At 46.9% G+C, this 25,316-nt stretch overlaps 1 protein-coding gene across 1 annotated transcript in view; it reads left to right on the top strand.

Annotated features, from left to right (window-relative positions):
• Positions 1-25,316, top strand: part of INPP5B (inositol polyphosphate-5-phosphatase B) — a 63,704-nt gene continuing 38,388 nt past the window's right edge. The window contains 8 exon segments of the mRNA XM_036351273.1: positions 1-92; positions 753-817; positions 1,175-1,269; positions 1,882-1,979; positions 2,119-2,148; positions 2,770-2,880; positions 6,839-7,162; positions 7,165-7,209. Of these exon segments, the coding sequence (XP_036207166.1) occupies positions 761-817; positions 1,175-1,269; positions 1,882-1,979; positions 2,119-2,148; positions 2,770-2,880; positions 6,839-7,162; positions 7,165-7,209 (760 nt within the window). The 5' untranslated portion in view covers positions 1-92; positions 753-760.

The following is a 25,316-nucleotide window of genomic DNA, read 5'->3' as shown; positions in this document are numbered from 1 at the left end:
GCCATGGTGTGCGCTAGGGCTGCTGGGAAATGTAGTCACTGGAGGGGCGCGGGCCACGGAGTCCCGCACACCCAGCGGTGACAGCTGAGGAGGTAGGCGGCAGTGACAGCAGGCTGGGAGGGGGGACCCAGGGCTGAGCTGGCCAGGAGGTTGCGGGCAAGCTGAGGGCTGGGACCCCTGCCCTGCGCTGCCAGAACCGGTCACTTCGCTGGCCTGTGGCTGATGCAATGGGGCCTACTGGATGGGGGTGAGGGCCAAGGAGCAATGGGACACTTTTCCTGTCTCCAGGGAAAGAGGAACAGGACTGGGGTCCTTGTCCAGGATGAGACCTTCCCTTCCAAAGAGTAACAGGATGCCGCTCCCACCCCCATGCAGACACACCACTGACACCTCTTGAACGAATACTGCTCCCCAAAGGGAGGCAGAGCCCATCCCAGGAGCAATGGGGCCGTGTCCCCTCCCCATTAATGGGACCAGGCACCCCACTTCCCACAGTGCACTGGACCCCTCTCGGGAAAAACTAGGCACCCTTCCAGAAAAAGGGCGGTACCACAGATTGTACATCCCACCTGGGGCCAAGAAGTAACCCCTCTCCTTAGCAACTTTCCAAGGCCCATCCTCTCTACCTTCTCACTGCACAGGCGCCCCTCCTCCCTGCCCCTCAGCCCTCTGTGGCAGCCCCACCGCCTCCTGGCTAACTTGTTAACTAAAGGGGCCTCCCATCTACCCTCCCGGGTGTGTTTGCTCAACAGGGACCAGCATGGACCAGTCTGTGGCCATCCAGGAGACGCTGGCTGAAGGGGAATATTGCATCATCATATCCTTCCCAGCACTGAGCTCCCAGCCCCAGGGTCTGCCTGGCCTTGGAAGTGGAAAGAAAAGTCTATCTATCTACATGCTCTCCTCCCTCTCGCTCAGCCATCCAGGGAGAGAGAAAGCAGTATTTACTCAGTACTTCCTTGGTACTGGACTCTCCCCCCCCCCCCCCCGCCCCCGTGAAGTTGGGGTTTATCATTCCCATTTCACAGATGGGGAAGGCTCAGAGAGGTGAAGCAACTTGCCCAAGGTCACACAGTGAATCTGTGTGGGCAAGGGAAAAAGCAGGGGAGGTGGGGCCGGCTGGGATGGGAGAGCTCTGGCCTTCTGCTTCATCTCCCTTGACCCTGAGCAGCAGGCAGTGCAGGGTGTGCTGTGTGAGGGAGACAGCAGGCAGAGCCGCCTCCTGGGGCTCGTGCGCTACCGCCTGGAACATGGAGGCCAAGAACACGCGTAAGTGAGGGGTTCGGCCCCCACCTGTCTGGGCCACGGGGTTTTTCTTCACAGTACCCTCCAGCTGGACTTCAACCATCCCTCTAGGGCAGAGTCTGAGTCTTCTAGAATAATTACACTAATGGTAGTTAATAGTTTTGGAATACTGTATTCTAAGCTCTCCATATAATTAGCTCATATAATCCTCAACATGAGAAGAGAAAGCTTTTGGAGAAGAGGCGGTTTAACATACTGGCCCAGATCCTGCGTCTAATGGCCTGGGTTCAAATCCAGGCTTTGTTACTTCCAAGCCACACAGCCTTGAGCAAGGGGTTTTACTCCTCCGGACCTGTTTGTCCAGGTTCAAGGGAGTTATTACATGGAAAGTGTCTCATACACTTTGAAGCACAGAGAAACTGTCAGCACCACCCACGTGTTACACACACAGAGAGAATACTACTGCTTGTCAAAGGTCTCCTCACCAGCAGGCGGACATTTTCTAATCCACCACCGTCACTTTACAGATGGAGAAAGAGGTCCAGGTCCAGGGAGGGAAAGGGGTCGCGCCGTTTTTGTCTCAGGCCCATCGGGCGGCCATCGGGCCCTGTCCTCACCTCTGCTTCCTGCCCGTAGTCTCTTCCTGTATACGCACCGGAGGATGGCCATCACTGGGGATGACGTCTGTTTGGACCAGATAGTGCCGGTCTCGCGGGATTTTACACTGGAAGAAGGTGCACAGGGGGGCTGGGTGGTATGAGTCCCTCTCCTCTGGCTCCCAGGGCATTTCTGCCCTTGTTGGGGGTGGGGCACTAGGAGGATGCCGAGGCTGAGGTGCTCAAGGGCTAAGGGCCTTTTTGTTTCCCTCCCCAGTGTCCTCAGATGGTGAACTCTACATTCTTGGTGAGTAGTTGGGGCGGAGGGTACAGGGTCTGGGTGTGAAGTAAGTGCCTGGCACAGTTGGGTAGACCGGCTGACAGACAGCCTCTCTTATCTGTCTCTATGTGTTTCTCATTCCACTTGCTGGCGGATAGACTTGTCTCTTCAGCTTCGTGTAGCACTGCTGTGGGAAGGCTCAACGACTTTTTAGAGCCTCGGTCCATGCCCTCTGTTGATTGAGGATGATGTTAATTTGGAGCTGAGTGTATGGAAAGTCCCCTTACTGATCCAGCACAGCCTTTCTAGAATTTATGTTTTAAAAATATATTTTTTATATTGATTTCAGAGAGAGGAAGGGAGAGGGAGAGAGAGAAATATCAATGATGAGAGAGAATCATTGATCGGCTGCCTCCTGCATGCCCTCAACCCGGGCTTATGCCCTGATGGGGAATCCAACCCTGACCTCCTGGTTCATGCATGAGTTGGCACCAACCACTGCACATGCTGGCCGGGCAATTCCTGAAGGGCTGAAAGGACTTCAGGAGCTTGGACTGCTGATTCTCCATTCTGGGGATTCTAGCCTTAAGATGCACCCATCCTTAGCTCCTGAAGGTCAAGGATTCATTCCCGGCCTCCTTTGTGCAGGCTCAGATGTGACCGTACAGCTGGACACAGCAGAGCTCAGCCTCACATTCCAGCTACCCTTTGGTTCACACACCAGGATGTTCCTGCAGGAAGTTGCCAGGGCCTGTCCAGGTAGGTAAGACCCAGGCTCTGTTGGGGGGCTGGCTGGTTACTAATCTACCCACTACCAGTTGACTTTCCACACTCTGGACTCTCACCCCCGTTTCTGTGCCCTCTCATGTGGGCTGTCATCTGGCCACAGTGCCTCCAGGCCCCCAGCCAACCATGGTGTTTGCTTTTCACCTTTCCTATTTCTGGACCTGAGCTGTTTGTGTGTGTGTGTGTGTGTGTGTTTAAATATATCTTATTTATTTTTTACAGAGAGGAAGGGAGAGGGATAGAGAGAAACATCGATGAGAGAGAAACATCGATCAGCTGCTTCCTGCACACTCCCTACTAGGGATGTGCCCACAACCAAGGTACATGCCCTTGACCGGAATCGAACCTGGGACCCTTCAGTCCGCAGGCCGGCGCTCTATCCACTGAGCCAAACCGGTCAGGGCTGGACCTGAGTTTTAACTCCAGCAGGGCCCCTTTGTCCTCCTGGCTGTGGGCAGGGTTGCAAAGGGTGGGTTGTGATTCTGATGCAGAATCCTTTACAAGTTGGCTGGGTCAACAGCTTCTAGAAGCCCATCTTTCTTCTCTGCCGACCCCAGCCAGAAACCCAGGGAAGTCTGACATATGAGCCCTCCTGCCCTTGAACCTGGCTCTGTTCCCCACTACAGCTGAGAAAATGACCTAGCTTTGGCGTAGCAGGGAGAGATTAGTGGCCTCGAGGGCAGAATTTGTTTAGACCAGGAAATCAGCCAGGCAGATTTGTAAAGAAGAGTTTATATAGAGCAGAGGCTCAGCCACAGAACATGCAAATTTGAGCCACCAGGTGCTGTGACTTAGGTGTCCACCCAACACTATTACTTGCTTCCTTTCAGACTAACATCTTGTCTCTGCAGGAATGGGGGATGGGCTTCCCTTCTATCATCATTTTACCATGGAGCATGACCATGGGGGGGCTGGCTTTGGATTCAAAGTGGGGTATGGAGGGGAGAAAAACACAATTATAGAGCTCTCAATGCCTGGCTCAGGGGTTTAAAGTTTATTCTATAAGCAAGGGGAAATTTATCTCCAAGCCTTCAACTAACAAGAATAACGTATTTTTTAAAAATATATATTTAATTGATTTTTTACAGAGAGGAAGGGAAAGGGATAGAGAGTTAGAAACATCAATCAGCTGCCTCCTGCACAACCCCCACTGGGGATGTGCCCGCAACCAAGATACATGCCCTTGACCGGAATCGAACCTGGGACTCTTCAGTCCACAGGCTGACGCTCTATCCACTGAGTCAAACCGGTCAGGGCAAGAATAACGTATTTTATAATTATTATTGGTATTTGTAGGAGGGCTAATAATAGTAATAACAGCAAAGCACATGGACTTTGAAGCTACACAGCGTCTTGCATTTGAAACCTATCTTTGCTGGTCCCTGGCTGTGTGACTTTGGCCAAACCACTTACCTCTCTGAACCTTGGTTTTGTCGACTTCTATATATAAATAATATCTTCCTTGTGGAGCTGTGAGAATTAATGAGATAACACATATGAAAGGGCTCAGCACATAGTAGGAGCTCAGAAATGTTTCCTCCTTCTGTACAAGAGGGCTCATAATTTCACTGTTGACTTGTGTGTTAGACACTGCTCTACGAACTTTTCACACATTATGTTACTTTCTTTACTACCGCCTTACAAGGTATTATCGATGTCTCTGTTTTACAAATGAAGAAACTGAGGTTGAGAGAGGGTCATGGCCTTGCTGGTGAACTACGAGCCAGGATTAGACAGGATTAGATAGTCTCTTCCAAAATCTGAGCTCTTGAATTCTGCTGTAATGCTTCCTAAACTCATGCCACCCTGTACCAGATACACGACTCAGAGAAGGCTTTGTGTAGGAGGTGATATTTAAGCTGAAACTTCAAGCTTGAATGAGTTTTCCCAGGCAGGCAACAAGGAGAGGCAGTTAGAGGGAAGAGCAGGTCATTTGGTGGAAGGAGGGTGTGGAGAGAGCTAAGTCAAGAGAAGCCACTAGAGGCAGCTCATGAAGGGTCATAAATAACCAGCAAGGAGCTTGCACTTTGCCCGGTAGCTTGTGGGGAGCTATAGGAGTTTTAACCCTTGGAATGACAAGGCAGAATTTGCATGTTAGACAAGTTCCTCTGGCAGCTGGTGCGGAAGCGGGGAGCCTAAAGCAGGGAGAGCAATGGGAATGTGTTGCAGTGCTCAGGCCTTAGAAATATGAGGCTTGGATAAGGTTCTGGTAATGGCGATGGGGAAGAGAGGACAGGCTGGAGAGATCCTACAGATGAGAATGAAGGCACCCTGGAGGCAATGAGTGTGGGTGTTCACAAAGTGTTCATAACTTTAGCCCCAGTGCTTAGAACAGTGCCTGGCACTTAATAAATGTGTTAAATGGACGAACAGAGCTTGGTACCTGGCTGGCTGTGAGAATGAAGGAGAGGAGTTGAGTATGACTTCCTCTTTTAAGCTTAAGTGTCTGTCTGTCAATCCCTTTACTGGATTTCCCTTCTGGGTTCCACATCTGGGGTAATCAACAGGGAAACTATACTAACTCAATTTCATTGAGCAGTTGTCAGAGGGGGCCTGCGTGAGATGGGACTCTCAGAGCTGACAGGCTCTTGGATATCCATCAGCCCAATTCTGGGCATTTTACGGATAAAGGGACTGAAGTCCAGAATAAGGTTACAGGTAAAAGTCCAGAATAAGGTTACAGATAAAAAGCCCTGGGTGGATAACGTGCAGCACAAAAAGCCAGGGAGTGCCTTGGTCACTAGGTGACAGAGCAAAGAATGAGCTAGCATTAATTGAGCATCTACGTGCCAGACATTCTTCTAGACATCTAGACAACAACATGTCCTCCTGGCCAGTCTTTGAGCAATCCTAAAGAGCAGACATTCCATTATATAGATGAGTTGACTGACATGGAGAAAGTAAGTAACTTACCCAGAGACGTTCATCAATTGAAGTAACAGGACTTGGGACCCCAGGTTCTAACATCAAAGCCCACGGAGTCCAGAGATTTCAGTTCATATCCCAGTTCTGCCACTGCCTACTTGTGAATGTGAATAATATATTTTATTTCTTCAGGCCTTGGCTTTATTATTTCTACAGTTGAAACATGAACTTGCCTTACCTACTATTCCAAGAGTTTTATGAGGAGCAGATGAGGCCCGGGATAGGTTAATAGCATGCAAATCCTGAAAATAATTTAAAAGCTGTGCCTGGCAGTGCCATCTTCAGGACTGGGACCCAGATCTCCTCATTTATGATGCCGTTGGAAATTCAGTGTGGTCAGGTTCATGAATTTCTACAAGGGAAGCAGGCAGAGTAGCGTAGAAAGCAACAGCAAGTGTCTGGAAGCCAGACAGATCTGAGTTTGAGTGACAGGCAGAGGAGAGTCAAGAATTTCTAAGAAGGATGGACGGCAGTCTGGTTAAGGGGGACCCAGAGGACTTGTCCTGAAGGAGTATTTCAGGGCAAGCACACTGCTTTCAGAGTGTGTTTATTTGGAGTGGCTTGCGTGTTGCTGATGGAGATTTTGGGTAGTTAAAGCATTCTACCCACTCCCTAGTACTGACATCTATCTGAGTCCCCAACTCTCCCTCTCACTCTGTGACCTCAGACTCCACCACTCTGAGCTCAGTGGCGATGGTTAATAGCTCCCGACCTGCTAACGTTTGTTGTGCGGATTAAGGATACCTATGACGCATAGACCTTGGCACACAGTTACCGCGAGGTTGGGGGAATGGCACGGGTCTACCTTGGAAGGACACTTTCGGTTGCACAGTTATTACTGCATTTGCATTTCGGACCCACTCTGCGCGCGAGGGAAACAGGGAAACACAGGCTTGGAGACTCTTCGAAGAGACTGAGCGCTTGGCTCCTGGTCATACAGTCACGCAGGGGTGAAGCCTGCCCTTCAAGCCCGTGGCTCAGTATTTCCTCCTCCTTCCTGCCTCAGGCTTGGACCCTGCGACCCGGGATCCTGAGTTCCAGTGGCTGTCTCGGTACAGGTGCACCGAGATGGAACCCTCGCCGCGCGGTGGGAACTCGGCCCTCGGCACCTGGCCCGGGTGCGCCAGAATTGGCGGAGGCAGGTATCCATCGGGGGAGGGGCGGTGGGGATTGGAGGAGGCCCGGCTGCAGGGGTGGGCTCTGTTGTGTGTGGGAGGCGTGGTTATGGAGATATCCGGCTTTCTATTGGCGGAGGTGGCTGCGGGGGCGGGACCCTGGGGCAGCGCAGGCGGGGCGGTGCGGCGGCGAGATGAAGAGCTTGAGGAAGCAGCAGGGAGATGTCCGCCGCCGCGGGTTCTCGGGACCGCGACTCCTCAGGTTCGGCGGGCGGTGGGAAGCCGGCTGGGGCTCTGGGCCGGGAGCGGCGGCGGGGCCGGCCCTCAGGTGGGCAGGGCCGGCGGTTTGGCGGGTGGAGGCACACGCCGTGAAGCCCGAGGTTCTAGCGCTGCGGAAGCGGGGACCCCGGGGCTGAAGCTCCGAGAGGGGATGTCAATTATTTTGATTCGGGCGTGGCGTGGGCAGGCGGGTGGCCGGGGGGTATTCGGGAATGCTGAGGCTGGGGTCGTAGAGTCCAACTCTGTTTCTGACTTGCTGTGTGACCTGGGGCCAGTCGCTGCCCCTCTCTGAGCCGCAGGACAACCTAACCTTCAGCCAGTTCAGTTCTGACCTTCCGACTTTGGCTTGTGCCGGAGGGCAGGCGTCCCGACGGACCTTTCCTTTGGGTGAGGAATGGTGTGCGTATCGGGGCCCTCTGGCTCCCTTGTCGGTCCCCAGCCCCGGGTATGGATTGGGCTGTGCGCAGAGCTGGGGTCCAGGGGAGCCCTGTCCCCCCTGGGAAAGGAGACGCGGATGAGGTTCCAGGGGAAAGGGACTAGGTTTTTTCCACCCAACCCTTGTGCAGCACAAAAGGCCAATTGTTGAGCAGAAGGTTGTCTTTTGGAGAGCGAGCGGCCCGGGGCTGAAATTTGGGCCGGTCTGGTGCTCAGGGACGACCTGCACACCTGCATTGTCTGTCCAGCTCCCACTGTTCTGCAAGGGTGCCCCGGTGGGTTTTTTTTTTTTTCTTCTTTTTTTCCTCCTGGGCGTGCCCATGTGGCTCCAGTTACGTTCGAGCTTTGGCATGACCACTTTTCTCAGCCATTCGCTAGAGATGAAGAGTCTCAGGTAGCTGTGTCAGGTGTGGGCCAGCACTGCACTGACTCTTCAAGGCTGGACACTGTGACGGGTCGCGGGGTGGGGATAGCAGGTTGCATAATTTTGTAAAATGAGAGGAAACGAGGCAGGCCAAGGACTTCCTCAGGCCTTATGCTTTTCCTTCATTGCGGCCACCACAAGACTGGTCAAAGCACCTGATGGTGCCGATAGCGGACATCTTTCATGGGTTTAGCTCCGATAACTCGAAGTGCTGATCTTGAGACAGCTATTGCTTCAGTTTCCATGACACTGTGGGCTCTGGTTCTGGGACCCCTTAAGATTAAGAACATATCCTCTTCTCTGCTCCTCGAAAGAGGCTGCCAGAATCCCGTCTGTGGAAAACAGGCCCAATGGCAACAGGAAGAGGTGGGTTCTGTCTTCTTGGCACACCAGCACCAGGCTGCTGGCGGGTCTCATTCCCTAAGAGAGAGAGGTCTTCTGGGAGAAGTCAGCGCAGCTCTGAAGCCGGTTATCTGTGCTGGGTGATAAATGATGTGGGGATCTCAGCATCTTTTCATTCCTTCCAAAAAACAAAAAACAAACAAACAACCCCCCCCCCCCCCCGAAACTAGCCACACGCTAGTGAGGATTTTTTGTCAAGGTTTTGGTTTTACTTTTAGTTTGAAATTATTAGTTCCCATCAGAATACCTACAGTAAAGGGGGTTATCTTACTAATTTCTAGTTGCTCATGTTAAAATTGGGAAGCAATAGCACCAAACACCCAGTTCTGTTTGGGTCATCTGCGTTCCCAGACTTATTCTGGCCTCAGAGGAGGGTCACACCCTGTAAAACAGGTGGCAGGGACCCTTTGGACCCCCCTGGATGCCCCCAAGAGAAACAGAGGATTTGGTACTTCCTATGTGCATGTGCTCAAAATATGTACTTCCCAATAGCCTGGGGAACCAACCCAAGGCTGCTTAAAAATGCTCTTTGGCCCGGCTGGTGTGGCTCAAGAGGTTGAACCAGGAGATCATGGTTCAATTCCAGTCAGGGCACATGCCTGGGTTGTGGGCTTAGTCCCCAGTAGGGGGCATGCAGGAGACAGCTGATCAATGATTCTCTCCCATCATTGATGTTTAATATCTCTCTCCCTCTTCCTTCCTCTCTGAAATAAAAAAAAAAATTTTTTTTTTTAAATGCTATTTGTCATGCACATCAGGAGAAAGAGGACTCCCCTGAGGAAATGACAGTCTGACACAGAGAGATCCCACAGTCCATAAAAAGAAGAGAGGTGGTCTTTGTAGGGTGAGCCAAGAGTCAGAGCACCGGAAAGGCGAACCTGATCTTTACTCTTCGCCTTTGCCTTGGCAGAGAAAGGAAAGGCCTCACTCTGCTGCCTCTCTCCAAGATGTCTATGCCTTTCTTTGATTGGTCTCTGCTGAATTCAGGTGGTAGGGATTGTTGTAGAAAAGTGAAATGCAACTAGTTTTCGATCGGAGTCCATGTCTTCAAATGCAGACCGGTGATAAAAGGAGAAATGCCTCCTTATTTCTGTCTAGCAAATGAAGATGCTCTAATCCAGAGAACCTCTTGGGGAATCTGTATATAGCTTAGTACATCCATGTCATTTTGTAAAATATTTACCTGCATTTTATCCTGGACACATGCGAAGACCCGTGTTCTGGAGGATTCTGAGCTACGCACTAGAAAGGAAACAGCTACTCAGAAGTCCCACTGGGGCAATTCTGGACCAATTTATCAAAATGGTAATAAGACATTTTAGTCTTTTGAAGTGGGTTTTTTTTTTCCCCTCCCCATGGTTGATTCAAAGTGAGGCAGCTTTGTAGTAACTCACATTTAGAATGAGATGTGCCATGAGTATTTTTTCCCCTGGACCCAGGAAACAAAGCTTACAGTCGGCCTGGCCTGAGAAAGGAAATGGATGCTATTTATATCTCAGGGTAGCATAAAGGGTAACCTAGATTATCAGGGTAGAAGCCAGAGAGAATGTTGGAAAATAGGACCTGGGTGTGTCTATCTTTCTGTCTCTCAATAAGCAAAGTCTGTGTGACCAACATCCTTTTAATATGGGGAAAGTGAATTTTCCTAGATGTTTATCCACAGTAGAAATACGGCCCTCATCTCCACCTTTGTGGCAAGCTCTGCAGGCAGCTAGGCAAATTAATTGGAATCACTTTGTTTCTTTAAACAAACAAAAAAAACACCTGTGTTCACTTTTCTTCCTCCTTTTGTTGTTCCCTTCTCCATTTTCCCTTTTGTCCCGTTTAACCTTGTTTGTTTCTAGAACTGGAGAAACCCCTGAAGACTTCCTTTAGAAAACAGTTTGTTTTGGAATTCTACAGTAGAAGTCTAGAGCAAGTGAAGTGACCCACAGATGTTTATTTAGAAGTGGAGCTTTGCGCAGAAAAGTCCTCGGGGGCGAAGGTTCAGGAAGAGGGAGGCATCAATATTTATTAGAGGAAAGACAGTGTTGGAACATAGAGGCTAGCTGACTTGCATGCTTTCTTTGCTGCTTGAACTATACTGTAAGGGATTTGTAGGCTTTCCCAGCGATGCCTATGTGAACTGAAGCTAGCAAGTATGAATGATGAGAATTTGAAAGTATATGTCTAAGTGGCCTGGATATTTTTATTTTTATTTTCTTGAACACACTTTGGTACAACATTAATCATGTCTCTTGACTTTTCTTTCTTCCATCTGTAAAATGGGAGTGAATGTTTTTGTCTCCTAGAGGGCCACATATGGCTTAAGGAATGCTGAATTATTTAGGGGTGCTTTATTTGGGAAACATATTTAGGAATTCAGATTCTCACCACCAAGAGCTTAGAAACTGGCTGCCCCCTTCAGAGCCTATCCTAGGCTGTTTGTTGTTGTTGTTGTTTTGTTTTTTTCCTGGGGGAGAAGGAGGTGGAAAGGAGAGGGGAATGGAGAGGGGAGGGAAAGGCTTGGGTGTGTGTGCTCCCTGGAGAGAGCGCGCCCTAGGCTGTTTTCTTCCAAATAACTACACTCACTTTCTTCTATACTCCTCCCCTCTAGTTTCTTTTCTGTTAATGCAATCACTGAAAACCTCGGTCATCTTTGACTCTTCCCTCCCCTCTTATGTCTGATAACCAAATTCTGTTCATTCTTTTTCTACAATTTTAAAATCTTTTGAAAATTAAAAAAAATAACTTAACCCCTGTTAGTTCATGTTGGTATCGTCCTCTTACCAGAACTAGTACAGTGATGAGCCTTCCCACCTTAAGTCTCTTTCTCCCTTAGGAATCTCTTTAGAACATACTTCCATCATGCCTTACATACATGCTTTGTATGTGACCTCAAATACTGCACCATCTCCTGTTGTCTACAGAATAAAACTCAGATTCTTCAGCCTGGAGTTCAGGTCCTATAGGCCTGGCTTAGGCAGGCTCTCTAGTCTTATCTGCCCCAACTCACCTTCATTTCCTCTGACTTCACACTTGACTGCTCACTGTTTCTGGACAAACCCTGTGCTTTTTTCATCTCTTTGTTGACTGCTCATTCAGCTACATTTTTTTACAAGTGTGAACTTGTTGCCCTTAGCATTTTGCACCCCCTTCCCTCCCCACAGACCAGCCTAAGGCCTTGTACATCCTAGGTGCTCAAAAAAAAGTCTGCCTTCTTTGTTTAAACCTTAGAGACCTAGACAGTTCTTGGCTTGAAGTGCTTTCTGCCTACATAGCTCCTGCCCCGGTCCACTTTGAGCATTCTCTGTGCTTCTCTCCCCTCTTCCTGGTTTGCTCCTGCCCACTTCTCTTTCAGCTTTATCACCAGACCACAGGCAGTTCTCAGAAAGCTCCAGTGAGGGGAGAGTGTGAAGGAAAAGTCAAGTCATCTCTCCAGTAGCCTATCACCACCACAGCCTATTGCCGTGAAGTCATTGCACCGTCTTCCTCCTTGAAAGCTAAACTGGTCACATTTAGTCCTTGCTAACCTAAGTTGGATTTGCACAGGCTGCACATTGGAGTTCGAGTCCAGAGCCCAAAGGTTGGCAGGGCACAGGATGTGTTTTGTTTTTTTTAAAATATATATTGATTTCAGAGAGGAGAGGGGGGAGAGAGAGAGAGAGAGAGAGAAACATCAGTGATGAGAAAGAATCACCGATCGGCTGCCTCCTGCACACTCCCCAATGGGGACCGAGCCCGCAACCCAGGCATGTGCCCTTGACCGGAATCGAACCTGGGACTCTTCAGTCCCCAGGCCGACGCTCTATCCACTGAGCCAAACCAGCCAGGACAGGATGTGTTTTTAGAGATGTGTCTGCTCACTTTAAATGCCAAAATCTATGATTCTTCTTTTTTTAAGCGACAAGAGAATGGGATATGTTAAAAAGACTGAAAAGAAAGAAAAATACCTAAAAGCCTGATTATTTGAGTTTTAAGAAAGTAAAATAACTATGAGGGATGGTGCCCAGGCTGAAATCGGAAAAATTGATTCTTTTCATTCTTTTTAATGCTGGGTGCCCTGTGTATGGGCTTCTCTCAAGAGCTCCTTGCCTTACGTCCTGTGTGCTATGTACTTAGCTCCCCTTTGCCAAAAGAATAAAATCCAAACTGTATATGGTATTCAAAGCCTTACAGGGTTGGTAACATGCCTCAGACCACTCACTGGCCAGTGACAGGGTTGAGAATAGAACTCAGGTTGTCTGTGTGAATCTAATGCTTGAGCCCTAACCCGGCACTCTCCTTTGGTACCCCCAAATGCTTCTCAAACAAAACTTTTCTACTTATTTGTATTACTTCTGACCGGGGAAGAGGTCCAGCCTGCAACCAAGGTACGAGCCCTTGACTGGAATCGAACCCGGGACCATTCAGTCTGTGGGTCGACGCTCTAGCCACTGAGAAAAACTGGCCAGGGCTGAACTTCATGCTTTTCTGATAGTTAATTTCGTTCATTGGTTAAGAGCACAGACTCTTGCCCTTGCCGTTTTGGCTCACTGGGTAGAGCGGCGGCCTTGGAACTGAAGAGTCCCGGGTTTGATTCTGGTCAAGGGCATGTACCTTGGTTGCAGGCACATCCCCAGTGGGGAGTGTGCAGGAGGCAACTGATCAATGCTTCTCTCTCATCGATGTTTCTGACTCTCTGTCCCTCTCCCTTCCTCTCTGAATAAAATATATTAAAAAAAACAAACAAAAGCACAGACTCTTGACCCAGATTCCTTGGGTTTGAATGCTGACAATGTGATCTATTGGTTATGTTTTCTTAGCAGATTACTTAACCACTTTGTGTTTATCTCTTGGTCTGTAAAGTGTAGGGATTGTGAAGACTAAATATACATAAAGTGATTAAAGCCATGCCTGCCTTGTAGAAAGCCTCAATATTTGCTATTAATATTATTCATGATGATATTACTGTCATTGTCAAAATGAATTCAGCCTGACTTGGGTTCTGGGTAGTTGGACTGGATCTGTTTAGCTCCCGGTGAATTGAATGCATGTGTCTCTTGCTGGTATGTGTTGCTCTATCTTAGACTAAGTGAGCCCGTGGGGCCACGCTTGCTGGTGTGTCACTGTCTCCGATAAGCATCGAACCCACCCACTTACTCCTGCCAGTGTGAATTGTATTTTGCAAGTTCTTCTAGTTGCTGGCAATGGAATGCAAAGGCCAGTGGCTGAGAAGGCAGGAAGGACACCTCCTCCTAGACCTGTCTGGTAGCAACTCCTGAAGGGTAGGAGGAGAGCTCCACTCAGCAATGAGAGCCCCCCCCCACACACACATGTGGAGATCATGGTGGTTCGTTATCCAAACAGACTCAACCCTTCTATTTATAATGTACTTACCCCCAAGAGTTTATAGTTTCATTGAAGATGTGCTCATTCTGTGGAGTCGAGCAGATCTGGGTTTTCGTGTCAGTTGTGCCATTTGCTGGTTTGGCTCTGTGTCCTGGGGCATCTCTGCTACCTACTCTGGGCCTCAGTGACCTCGTTTGTAAAAATGAGGCCAGCAGTCAGAGCTAACACATGAAATAACACGACAGCTAGCTTTTAGAGGGTACTCAATAAATAATAAATGGTTGTCATTATTATCAAAGCAGTGGGGGATTCCAGAGGAAAAGAACTAACAGTACCTGAATACCTACTGCGGGCCAGGCATTATGCTAGGCAGGCTCCTGACCCATTTAAATTTCACTTGTTTATTCTTTTGGCCTCTGTAAGTGGAGTGGTGTTATCTTCATTTTACAAATGAGGAAACAAATGAAGTAATTTGCTTGAGGTTTCATATGAGGTAGTGGATGGAGCCAGTAAGATAGCCAGGTCTATTTCAAAGCCCAAGGCTTTTTCTAAAACACTCTAATTTCTTTGAACAAGTTATAACTTTTTCAAACAAGTTGTATGAATAAAAAGGGCTTCAGAATTCAGGGAAATGACTACTGAGGACTAGCGTGGTGGAGAGAGCTTTGTGAAGGAGGATGTTGAAGTTGAGGCTGGCTTTGAAGGAGAGGTGGCCATAAAGGAGGAGGGACCTCCTAGGGGCGCAGCAGTGAGGGTGGCATGCATGGGGAGTCAGTCTGTTTTTGTTTTTTAAACAGTTTTCTTGGAAATAAAGTTATGGAGAAGTGATGAAAATGACATCCATATTCGAAATTAATTCCCAAGGTTGATCTGCATTGTCTTATATGTACTTGTAAATGTTTCTGAGTTAGATGGGCCCTGTTTCAAACAGAAAAACTAGAATGCAACAGGCTAGCAAACTTTTCATTTCCCATTGAATTCCTATCAGGAAAGAAGGAGGAAAAAGTATTGATGCCCAATTTATTTTCCTACTTAGCATATGACTTCATCACCCCATCCTTAATTCAAGTGTACTTAGAAATTTAGCGGAAACAAGTGAAGACAAATTTAAACTGATCTTTGTTGGAGATATCGACTACATTTTTGGTGAAAAATTTAATTCCAAACAGAGTTGCCACATTTCTTAAATAAAACTACAGAATACTCAGTTAAATTTGAATCACAGAAAAACAACTGCTTTTTTGTTATAAGTATGTCACAAGAAATTATTCATTGTTTATCTGAGATTCAAATTTACTGGGCATGCTGAATTTTATCTGCTTGGCGACACTAATTCTAAAAGGCGTACAGCAGTGGTTCTCAACCTTGGCTGCACATTAGAATCACCTGGGAATCTTTTAAAAATCCTGATTCCAGAGGATGAGGCCCAGAAATCAGGGGTTTAAGAAGATTCCCAGGTGATTCTAATGTGCAGCCCAGGTTGAGAACCACTGGCGTAGTGTTTAGTGATTGGAACCAGCCTGTTTGGATGGGGCTGTCTTTGGGAGGTGGATGGGTGAGAGAGAGTAGGGCCAGTTTGGGCCTCCTATGCCAGCTCCGCCCCTTTGGATCTTCACCTGCAGGCAGTGGTGTCATGCTGAAAGTTTCAGAGCAGGGAGAGATGAAGTCAGAGTTTAATCTGGCCAGGTTCAGAGACTGAATTGGTAGGGAGAAGTGGGAGGATCTCTTAATTGGGAAGCTCTTGAGGTAACAGGTGAGAAGAGGATGACCTGGAGAAAGACAGCTCTGAGAGTGAAGAGACTGATGACTGACGGGCTCTGGGGGCCCAAGGAGAGGGGTGAGCAAATGGCAGGATGGCAAACCTGGCTGACGGGAGGATGATGGTGCTCGTGAAGGAGGGCAGGGAGAGCTCAGGGAGAGGGCCCACAAGTTAAAGCACAGTTTCACCTGGGCCCCACCCTTGCAAAACATGCTGCAGAACCGCCCAGTAGACAGTGGCGGGTCTGAGCTCAGGTGGTGCGGGGCAGCTTGGTTTAGAATTGACTGTGATGGCTGATGAGTCTTGTAGAGCAGTGGTTCTCAACCTTGGCTGCACATTAGAATCACCTGGGAGTCTTCTTAAAATCCTGATTTCTGGCCCTCATCCTCCAGAATCAGGATTTTAAAAAGATTCCCAGGTGATTCTAATGTGCAGCCAAGGTTGAGAACCACTGATCTAGATGTATACTGATCAGTATGGTAGCCACTAGCCACATGTGGCTATTTAAAGTTAATTTAGGTAAATCAAATAAATTCAGTTTCTCATTCTCTCTTGCCGCATTTTTTAAGTGTTCAGGTGTGGCTAGTGGCTGCTGTTTTGGGCAGTGCAGTTATAGAACATTTTTGTCACCACAGAAAATTCTACTGGGAAGCACTGGTCTAGTAAGAAGCAATTGAATTAAGAAATAATGTTGTGGCCCTAACTGGTTTGGCTCAGTGGATAGAGCCTGCGGACTGAAAGGTCCCAGGTTCAATTTCGGTCAAGGGCATGTACCTTGGTTGCGGGCACATCCCCAGTAGGAGGTGTGCAGGAGGCAGCTGATGATGTTTCTCTCTCATCGATGTTTCTAACTCTCTGCTGCCCCTCTCCCTTCCTCTCTATAAAAAATCAATAAAATATATTTTAAAAAAATAATGTTGTGCCTGGCTGATGTGGCTCAGTGGTTGATCATTGACCCATAAACCAGGTGGTCGCTGGTTCGATTCCCAGTCGGGTCACATGCCTGGGTTTCAGGCTTGATCCCCAGTGCGGGGCGTGCAGAACGCAGCCAGTCAATGATGTTTGTGTTTTGCTCTCATCGATGTTTCCTTCTCTCTGTCTCTCTCCTTTCCTCTCTCTCTAGAAATCAATAAACACATATTTAAAAAAAAAAAAAAAAGGAAATAATGTTGTTGTTTCTTGGATAAATCTCAAAAGAAATGGTGTATTTGGTTTGAATTTGCTCTTTTTCCTTAACTGATGTCATCTATAATAATAAAAGTGTAATATGCTAATTAGACCGGACAGTCAAATGACCTTCCAGACAACCTTCTGGACGAAGCTGGGGCTGGGAAGGCTGCCTGGGGCTGTGAGGGCCGGCCGAGGCGAGGGCCAAGCCCCTTGCAGGAATTTCATGCATTGGGCCTCTAGTGTTTTAGTAAAAGCCCAGATACAAGTCTGTGGTAAGCCTGGCTACAAGACATTGAAAGCAAGGCCTTCCCTCCTATCTTTTTTTTGTAGATAATGGTCTTTTAACAGGTCTGGTTTGGCCACGCAGCTTGGGATAGCCTTGAGGTAACCATAGGAAAGAAAGACAGCAACCATATAAGGCAGATAACTGTTATCTTTGTTCAGTTGAGGAAGCAGAAGCTTAGAGAAGTTAGATAACCTGCTCATACAGCTAGTAAGTGGCAGGGCCAGAAATGGAACCTAAGTCTCACTCCAAAGCTAATTTAGAAAGTACCTGTAAGCAAAAGCAAAAGAAATCCTACCGCTGTGAAGTGACTGCTATTGGCATCTGATGTATACCCTTCCAGATTTTCGTGTGTGTGTGTGTGTGTGTGTGTATATCTGTGTGTATATAGATATATATAGATATATAGAGATATATATAGATATATAGATATATAGATATATATAGATATAGATAGATATATATAGATATAGATATAATATATCTGTAACCATGTGGTATATATGTGCATAGACACACACTCCAGTCATCTCTGGTGCATATACGTAGATATGTCAGGCCATGCTCTTCATTTGTATCCTCAATCCTTTATCAGCAGCAGTTCTAAAGAATGAAAAAAAATTTTTTTTGGTAAGCTTGGCCCAAACTCAACTTGGCAGTAAGACTTGCTTGACTGACATGAAACTATTTATAGGCTTTACTTATCCCACTAAGTATTACTACTCATAAATCGCACTGTGGAAATACTAAAGTGTTGATTACTGGGTGTTGGCTCAGACTCTGCTGGGAGTGTTGTGCAATATATGGTAGGGAAAGTGTTATCTTTCTACAATCCCCTCAATTCTGAAGTCCAAAATACTCTTGGCCCCAAGGATCCCAGGTAAGGGGTAGGAGATATATATCATGCTGTATAGCTGCTTGGCCCCAAAGGTCATCGTCTACTTAGTGAGGAATGTGAGAAGGGTTTCTGTAAGATGTGCCGTGCAGTGCTCAAAATTTGCAAGAAAAATGGAACACTTCTGTGCTTTTATACTTCCAGATCGGGCTGCGATTGTTACTATGGTTGACTTAGTAGATTGGCTCTTGCTGGGAAATGGTTTCAATTGTAGGTGTGAAAAGTGGTCAGCAAGAAAGCACCCAGAAATGGCAGTGAGCTTCAGCCCTGTGGCTGTTGTTCTCTGTGTTTAGTAACTGCTTGGTTTGTTCCAAAGTGGGGGCCACAAGAAAAAACATCAGTCCTGCCCTAACTGGTTTGGCTCAATGGGTAGAGCATTGGCCTGCGGACTCAGGGGTCCCAGGTTCGATTCCGGTCAAGGGCATGTACCTTGGTTGCGGGCACATCCCCAGTAGGGAGTGTGCAGGAGGCAGCTGATTGATGTTTCTCTCTCATCGATGTTTCTAACTCTCTATCCCTCTGCCTTCCTCTCTGTAATAAATCAATAAAATATATTTAAAAACACACACACACACACACACAAAAAACATCAGTCCTTGGTTAGCTAAAGAGATAAGGCAAATAAAAAGAGTTAAACACAGTTACAATTTCACTATGATAAATGTCTTGATAGAGGGAATCACTGGACATGTAAGAATCTAAGGAGAATGCCAGAGAAAGCTTTTTGAAAGAGATTCCTGAGCTGAATCTTAAAGGATGAGTTTGAAGTTCACCATATGTAGGTAGGATTGAGGAGTGGTTATGATACACCCAGACTCAGGGGTGGGGTGAGGAGGCAACATCTAAAAAAATCAATCATTTTGCCATGACTGTATTGGGGGTATGTGTGAGGGGAGGTGGGAGTCAGTGGTAGGAGATGGGGCTAGAAAAGTAGTCTGGGACTATTTACAAAGGTCCTTGTGTTACAGAACAGAAAGAGTACCCTAGCTACTTTGGCTCAGTGGATAGAGCTTCGGCCTGTGGAGTGAAGGGTCCTGGGTTCGATTCTGACCAAGGGCACGTGCCCAGGTTGCAGGCTTCATCCCCAGTGGGGAGCGTGCAGGAGGCAGCTGACCGATGGTTCTTTCTCATCGATGTTTCTATCTCTCTCTCCCTCTCCCTTCCTCTCTGAAATCAATAAAGAAATATATATTTTTTTAAAAAAGTACAAAGAGTTCGCCCACCTGGCACTAGCAGAGCCAAACCCTAAACACCGAGAATTGCGGTGGAGAAATATTGACTATTTTATTATGAATGGTGCCACTCCGAGAATGTGAAGTTAATGCTCAAAAGCCTGAACTCCCCAACGCCTTGTGGGTTGCAGATCATACAGGGCAAAAATCACAAAACACTGTGTGTTAGGGGTTCAGGATCATGCCGGGATCTGATCAGTTGGAACTGAAGTAAGGGCAATGAATCATTTCTTCTGGTCTTGAGGACAGCCCTGGCATCCCTTGTCTGGTTTCATGGAAAAGTTACCTGAGGGTTGTTTCACCTTAGGGTTCAGGTGTTGAAACATAACTTAGATTAAATGTTATCTTCATCCTGCCAGAGGTCCCCGTCCGGTGACCATTAGTCAGTCCAGACTACTGTCCTTCTGCTGCCTTGGGGGTTGCTGATTATTGGGAGAAAGTTAGGTCTCTGAGGGGTAGAGAGAGGGAGAGAGATGATTCCTAGAGATAGGATTTAAAACTAAATTTAATCAAAAGCATCAGGACCCTCAGTTTTACTTGTATGTATATTCTGAGGTTTGGGTTTTAGTCCAAAGGTGATGGAAGCCATTGAGGAATTTTATGCACAGGAATGACGCTCAGATTCGTTTTTTTCCAGGTGCTGACATAATGGATTGGAGGGGGTGAGGATGGAGGCCGGGAAATCACTGAGTGTGCTTTCTGGAAATATTCAGGGCCTAACCCAAGGCATGGCAGTGGGGGGTAGGGAAGAGGATCAGATATAAAAATACTTAGGAGAGAGGATTTATAGGACTTGGTGACTGAGCATAGGAAGAAGGGAAAGATCCCAGATGTCGCCTCAGACCGAGTGACAAAGGATTGGAGGTCTGGGGTTGGAAAAAGGGCAGAGCGTGAGTGGGGAAGCAGGAGAGGAGGAAGGACAGGAAGCTGTGGCCAGAGAGGGACTGTGTGATAGCAAGTTTGGTGAAGAGCTGCTGACAGCCAGCTTCCGTGCCAGATTCAGGAGAGAAAAGATTCCGAGAAGACTGCCTGTGGCTGGAAATCCCCAAATCATGCCTTAAAGTTTCCATACATAGAGTGAGGAATGGAGATGTTCCGGTCCTTGCCGCGTCTCGGGCACAGACGAGATGCAGGTCTGCAAGGCCATTTTCCAGTCAGTGCACTGCCCACTTATGGACCTAACTAAGCTGACCTCTGTCCTTTCAGTCTGGCTGTTAGTAGGAACAACTGAAAAAACCCCTGAGCCCTAACCAGTTTGGCTCAATGGATAGAGCGTTGGCCTGCGGACTGAAGGGTCCCAGGTTCGATTCCAGTCAAGGGCACGTACCTTGGTTGCAGGCACATCTCCAGTAGGGAGTGTGCAGGAGGCAGCTGATTGATGTTTCTCTCTCATGGATGTTTCTAACTCTCTAACCCTCTCCCTTCCTCTCTGCAAAAAATCAATAAAATATATTTATTTATTAAATAAATAAAACAAAAAAACCCCCCTGAGTCCTTGGAAAACACCGACATGCAGAAGCAGAGCTCTTATACCTTGGTTTGCCTTTGCGCATTCTAAAGCCCCATGAGGTATTTAAAGTCCCTACTTTATAGATGAAACTAAGACCCAAAGAGAGGAAGTAACTTGTCACACAGGAAAGTAATGGTAGAGCTAGACTTCAACTTAAGTTTTCTGATACTTTCAAGCATTTAACACGTGGAGTACCTACTATGCACCAGATGCTGTTCCAGGTCCCTGAAAAATGGCATAGAGAAGCAAGTCCCTGCCGCATAGAGCTTACGTTTTATTTATTTTTTTTAAAATAAAATATATGTTTTTCTTTTTTAAATACATTTCATTGATTTTTTTTACAGAGGGGAAGGGAGAGGGATAGAGAGTTAGAAACATCGATGAGAGAGAAACATTGATCAGCTGCCTCTTGCACACCCCCTATTAGGGATGTGCCTGCAACGAAGGGTACATGCCCTTGACCGGAATCGAACCTGGGACCCTTCAGTCCACAGGCCGACGCTCTATCCACTGAGCCAAACCGCTCAGGGCTAGAGCTTACATTTTAGTGGAATTAACCTCCAGCAAAGCAATGACTGTATATAAGATATAACATCAAATGGTCTTAGTACTAGGAGGAAAAATGTAAGTAGTGGATTCCCAAATGCCGGGGTACCCTGGGGCTCTGCAGTTAACTCACAGGGACACTGTGGGACATTTAAAATGTTGAAGGTAAACACAGAAATCTGTGAAGTTTTTTTTAAACATCACATTTAGTGCGAAGCTATTTACAGTTTCAACATATGAATATATATATATTTGTTGTTAATCCTCACCCCAGGATATTTTTCCCATTGATTTTTTTTTTTTTTTTTTTTTTAAATATATTTTATTGATTTTTTACAGAGAGGAAGGGAGAGAGATAGAGAGTTAGAAACATCAATGAGAGAGAAACATCGATCAGCTGCCTCCTGCACATCTCCCACTGGGGATGTGCCCACAACCCAGGTACATGCCCTTGACCGGAATCGAACCTGGGACCTTTCAGTCCGCAGGCCGACGCTCTATCCACTGAGCCAAACCGGCCTCAGCCCCATTGATTTTTTAGAGAGAGTGGAAGGGAGGCAGGGAAGGGGTGGAGAGAGAGAGAAACATAGATGTGACATCTATTGCTTGCCTCCCGCATGCGCCCCAGGCCAGGTATCGAACCTGCAACCCAGATAGATGCCTTTGACCAAGAATTGAACCCTCCACTCTTTGGTGCTCGGGCTGATGCTCTAACCACTGGGCAGTGCCAGCCAGAGTGATAACATCATATCTCTTGAAGTTGGCTTTTTGGTGGCTGCTGTGGTTAAAAATAAGTACCATGCAAAAAATCAATGCGGAATGTTGTGTGTGGTGTTCAATCTGATTCCAAAGTTTGAGAAGTTGTGCAGAACTCAAAAGGTACACACATCTCATTTGTAAGTAATTGTGGCCATTGAAAATGAAATAGAAATAGTCTTTCTAAATAGTGTGTTATTTTTTTAAATTGCTACTAAGTTATTAGGGCTTAAATACTTAGTAATTTATTTGGCCCTTACTATTTACACAGAACTGTTAGGTATTTCTTTTGGCCGGGAGGCAATTTGAAAAAAAGTAATTGAGACAGTAAGGGTACTGTGAACCGGGAAAGTTCAGGAACCTGTGGAATAAGGGGCTAGAGCAGTCATGGCGAACCTATGACACGCGTGTCAAAGGTGACACGCAAACTCAATTTTTTGGTTGATTTTTCTTTGTTAAATGGCATTTAAATATATAAAATAAATATCAAAAATATAAATCTTTATTTTACTATGGTTGCAAATATCAAAAAATTTCTATATGTGACACGGCACCAGAGTTAAGTTAGGGTTTTTCAAAATGCTGACACGCCAAGCTCAAAAGGTTCGCCATCACTGGGCTAGAGTGATGTGGAGGGTGGGGCCTGTCTAGATTGGGTGTCAAAGAGAGCTTCTGCCATTTGAGCAAGGGCCTGAATGAAATAGCGTAAGCAACATGGGGTTCTGGAGGAGAAGCATTCCAGGCAGAGGGACTAGCTAGAGCAGGGGTGGGCAAACTTTTTGACTCGAAGGCCACAATGGGTTCTTAAACTGGACCGGAGGGCCGGAACAAAAGCATGGATGGAGTGTTTGTGTGAACTAATATAAATTCAAAGTAAACATCATTACATAAAAGGGTACGGTCTTTTTTTTTTTTTTAGTTTTATTTATTTCAAACGGGCCGGATTCGGCCCGTGGGCCGTAGTTTGCCCACGGCTGAGCTAGAGCCAAGTCCCTTAGTTGGGAATGAGCTTGACATGCTCCAAGAACAGCAAAATAGAAGTGTGGCAAAATCAGACTGCGTTGACGTTCAGCATAGAGGTGAGGCCAGAGAGGCGTGGAGGCTAGGTTAGGTAGGGCCGTGCCAACTCTCCACAGATTCTGAGCTCCAGGAAAGTTATCTGAAAGTTTTAAGCAGGGAAAATAACTTCATCTGATAAAGTGATATACTTTCTTTTTTTCCAAGTTCACTCTGGCTGCTATTTGGAAAACTAACAATAGGAAGCTTAACAGCAGTTAGGAAGCGGCTGTTGTAGTCTTGGTGAGAACATCCAGGTGTGTTTTTGAAGGTAGAATTTGCCTGAATTGCTGGTGGGTATAGGGTGGGGGAAAGAGGAGACACCAGTGAGTCTTAGTTTTTAATTTTGAGAAGCTGGTGAGTGGTGGTGCCATTTACTGAGATGCACAAGACTAAGGGGAGAAACAGAATATAAGAATCTGGAGCTCATGTAGAAGTCTAGGCTGGAGATGTAAACTTGGTAGTGATCAGCATGGAGATGGTTTATTTATATATTTTTTGAGAAACACAAATTCCATTTTATTGATTGACTTTAGAGAGAGAGGAGGGTGGGTAGAGAGAAACATCAAGTTGTTGTTCCACTTATGTATGCCTTCATTGGTTGATTCTTGTATGTGCCCTGACTGGGGATTGAACCCACAACCTTGGCGTATTGGGGACAATGCTCCTCTAACCAACTGAGCTGCCCGGCAAGGACCTGGTGGGGATTTAAAAAAAAAAAACTTTATTGCTCAGATTATTACAGATGTTCCTCTTTTTGCCCCCCATAGCTCCCCTCCACCTGGTTCCCATCCCACCCCATGCCCTTACCAGCCCCCCCTCCACCCCCGGCAATAGGTGTAAGATTTTTGTCCAGTCTCTTCCAGCATTCTCCACCTGGTGGTGATTTTTAAAAATACTTTATTTTTATTGTTGCCCTGAGATGGTTTTTAAAATAGTGAGATCATCTAGATGAGATAGAACATCGCTGGAGAAGAGATGATCCCAAGGCTTTGTCTGGAGTCATTCCTGGGGGAGAGGCGTAAGGTGGGTGGAGTAAAAGAGGCATCTTCAAGGACTAAAGAAAGTATTTACTGGAGGAGGGCATGGTCATCTATCGAGTGCTGCCAAAGAGGTTGAAGTGGACATAGCTGGAAACTAGGAACTGGCCACTGGACTGGGCAACCTGAAGGTTTGGTTAGGAGTAACCTTAACACAAGCAGTTGCCGTGGAGTACAGTAGGTTCTCAGATAACATCATTTCCTTCAGCATCATATTGATGAGGGGGAAACACTGATTTCTGGACAGGGCACTGTCTGTGTGGAGTTTGCAGCTCTCACCATGACTGCGTGAGTTCTCCCCCACATCCTGAAGATGTGGATGTGGGGTGAATTGGAGGTCTAAATTGCCCCAGTCTGCCCAAGCCGATTTGGCTCAGTGGATAGAGCATCTGCCTGAGGACCAAAGGGTCCCGGGTTTGAGTCAAGGGCATGTACTTTGTTCGCAGGCTCCTCCCCAGTCTGGGCCCTGGTCAGGGCTTGTATAGGAGGCAACCAATCAATGTGTTTCTCTTACATTGATGTTTCTCTCTGTCTTTCCCTCTCTCTTCCACTCTCCCTAAAAATCAATGGAAAAATATCCTTGGGTGAGGATTAACCAAAAATAAAAATAAATAAATTGCCCCTGTTATGCCCAGATTTCAAGACCCCCCAAAGATCCACCAGGGAGCACCAAATCCGATGCAAAAGCAGAGAGTCTTTTATACAAGCTCGCTTGGTTCCCCCCACCCCCCCGCCTCCATTACTGGATGCAAGAGAGAGCCCCGAGTCCCAAGAGAACAAAGATTTTATAGGGCTTGGGGTCGGGGGTGGGGGCAGGGTGCAGCTAGGGTCTGGTCACACAAAGACAGGGGGTGGCTAGCATACTTTTGGCCTTGGGCTAGTTTCCCCCACTTTCCCATTGGCCAAGATAAGGGCAGGCTGAGTAACTGATACATTCTGCGGCTTTTTCTTGGAAGAGGGGTTAAGGACACAGCTACCAGTCCTGTTCGGTCCTTTCATTCCCCCCTTGTCTTGGAACTTCTGGCTCAATCATGAGACGGACTGCATTTCTATTCTACCGTTGCTAGAGGCCCGTACTGGGCACACAGAACTATCAACTGAACTATCCCTATAAGCTTAACAAATGGTCCGGTGGAAGGGAAAGAAACCATTTTAGCTTTAACAACTTCTATTGAAATAGGATTTTTCTTCTTAAAATTCCTCCATGGCTATCAAAAAGCCAAATCAAGATTAATTTATCTACTGTTCTGATGTTTGCATAAACACAACAAG

Source organism: Myotis myotis, unplaced genomic scaffold, assembly GCF_014108235.1.
Source record: "Myotis myotis isolate mMyoMyo1 unplaced genomic scaffold, mMyoMyo1.p scaffold_m19_p_2, whole genome shotgun sequence".
Lineage (NCBI taxonomy): Eukaryota > Metazoa > Chordata > Mammalia > Chiroptera > Vespertilionidae > Myotis > Myotis myotis.
The sequence above is the reverse complement of the archived record's forward strand: the minus strand, read 5'-3'. Positions and strand labels throughout refer to the sequence as shown.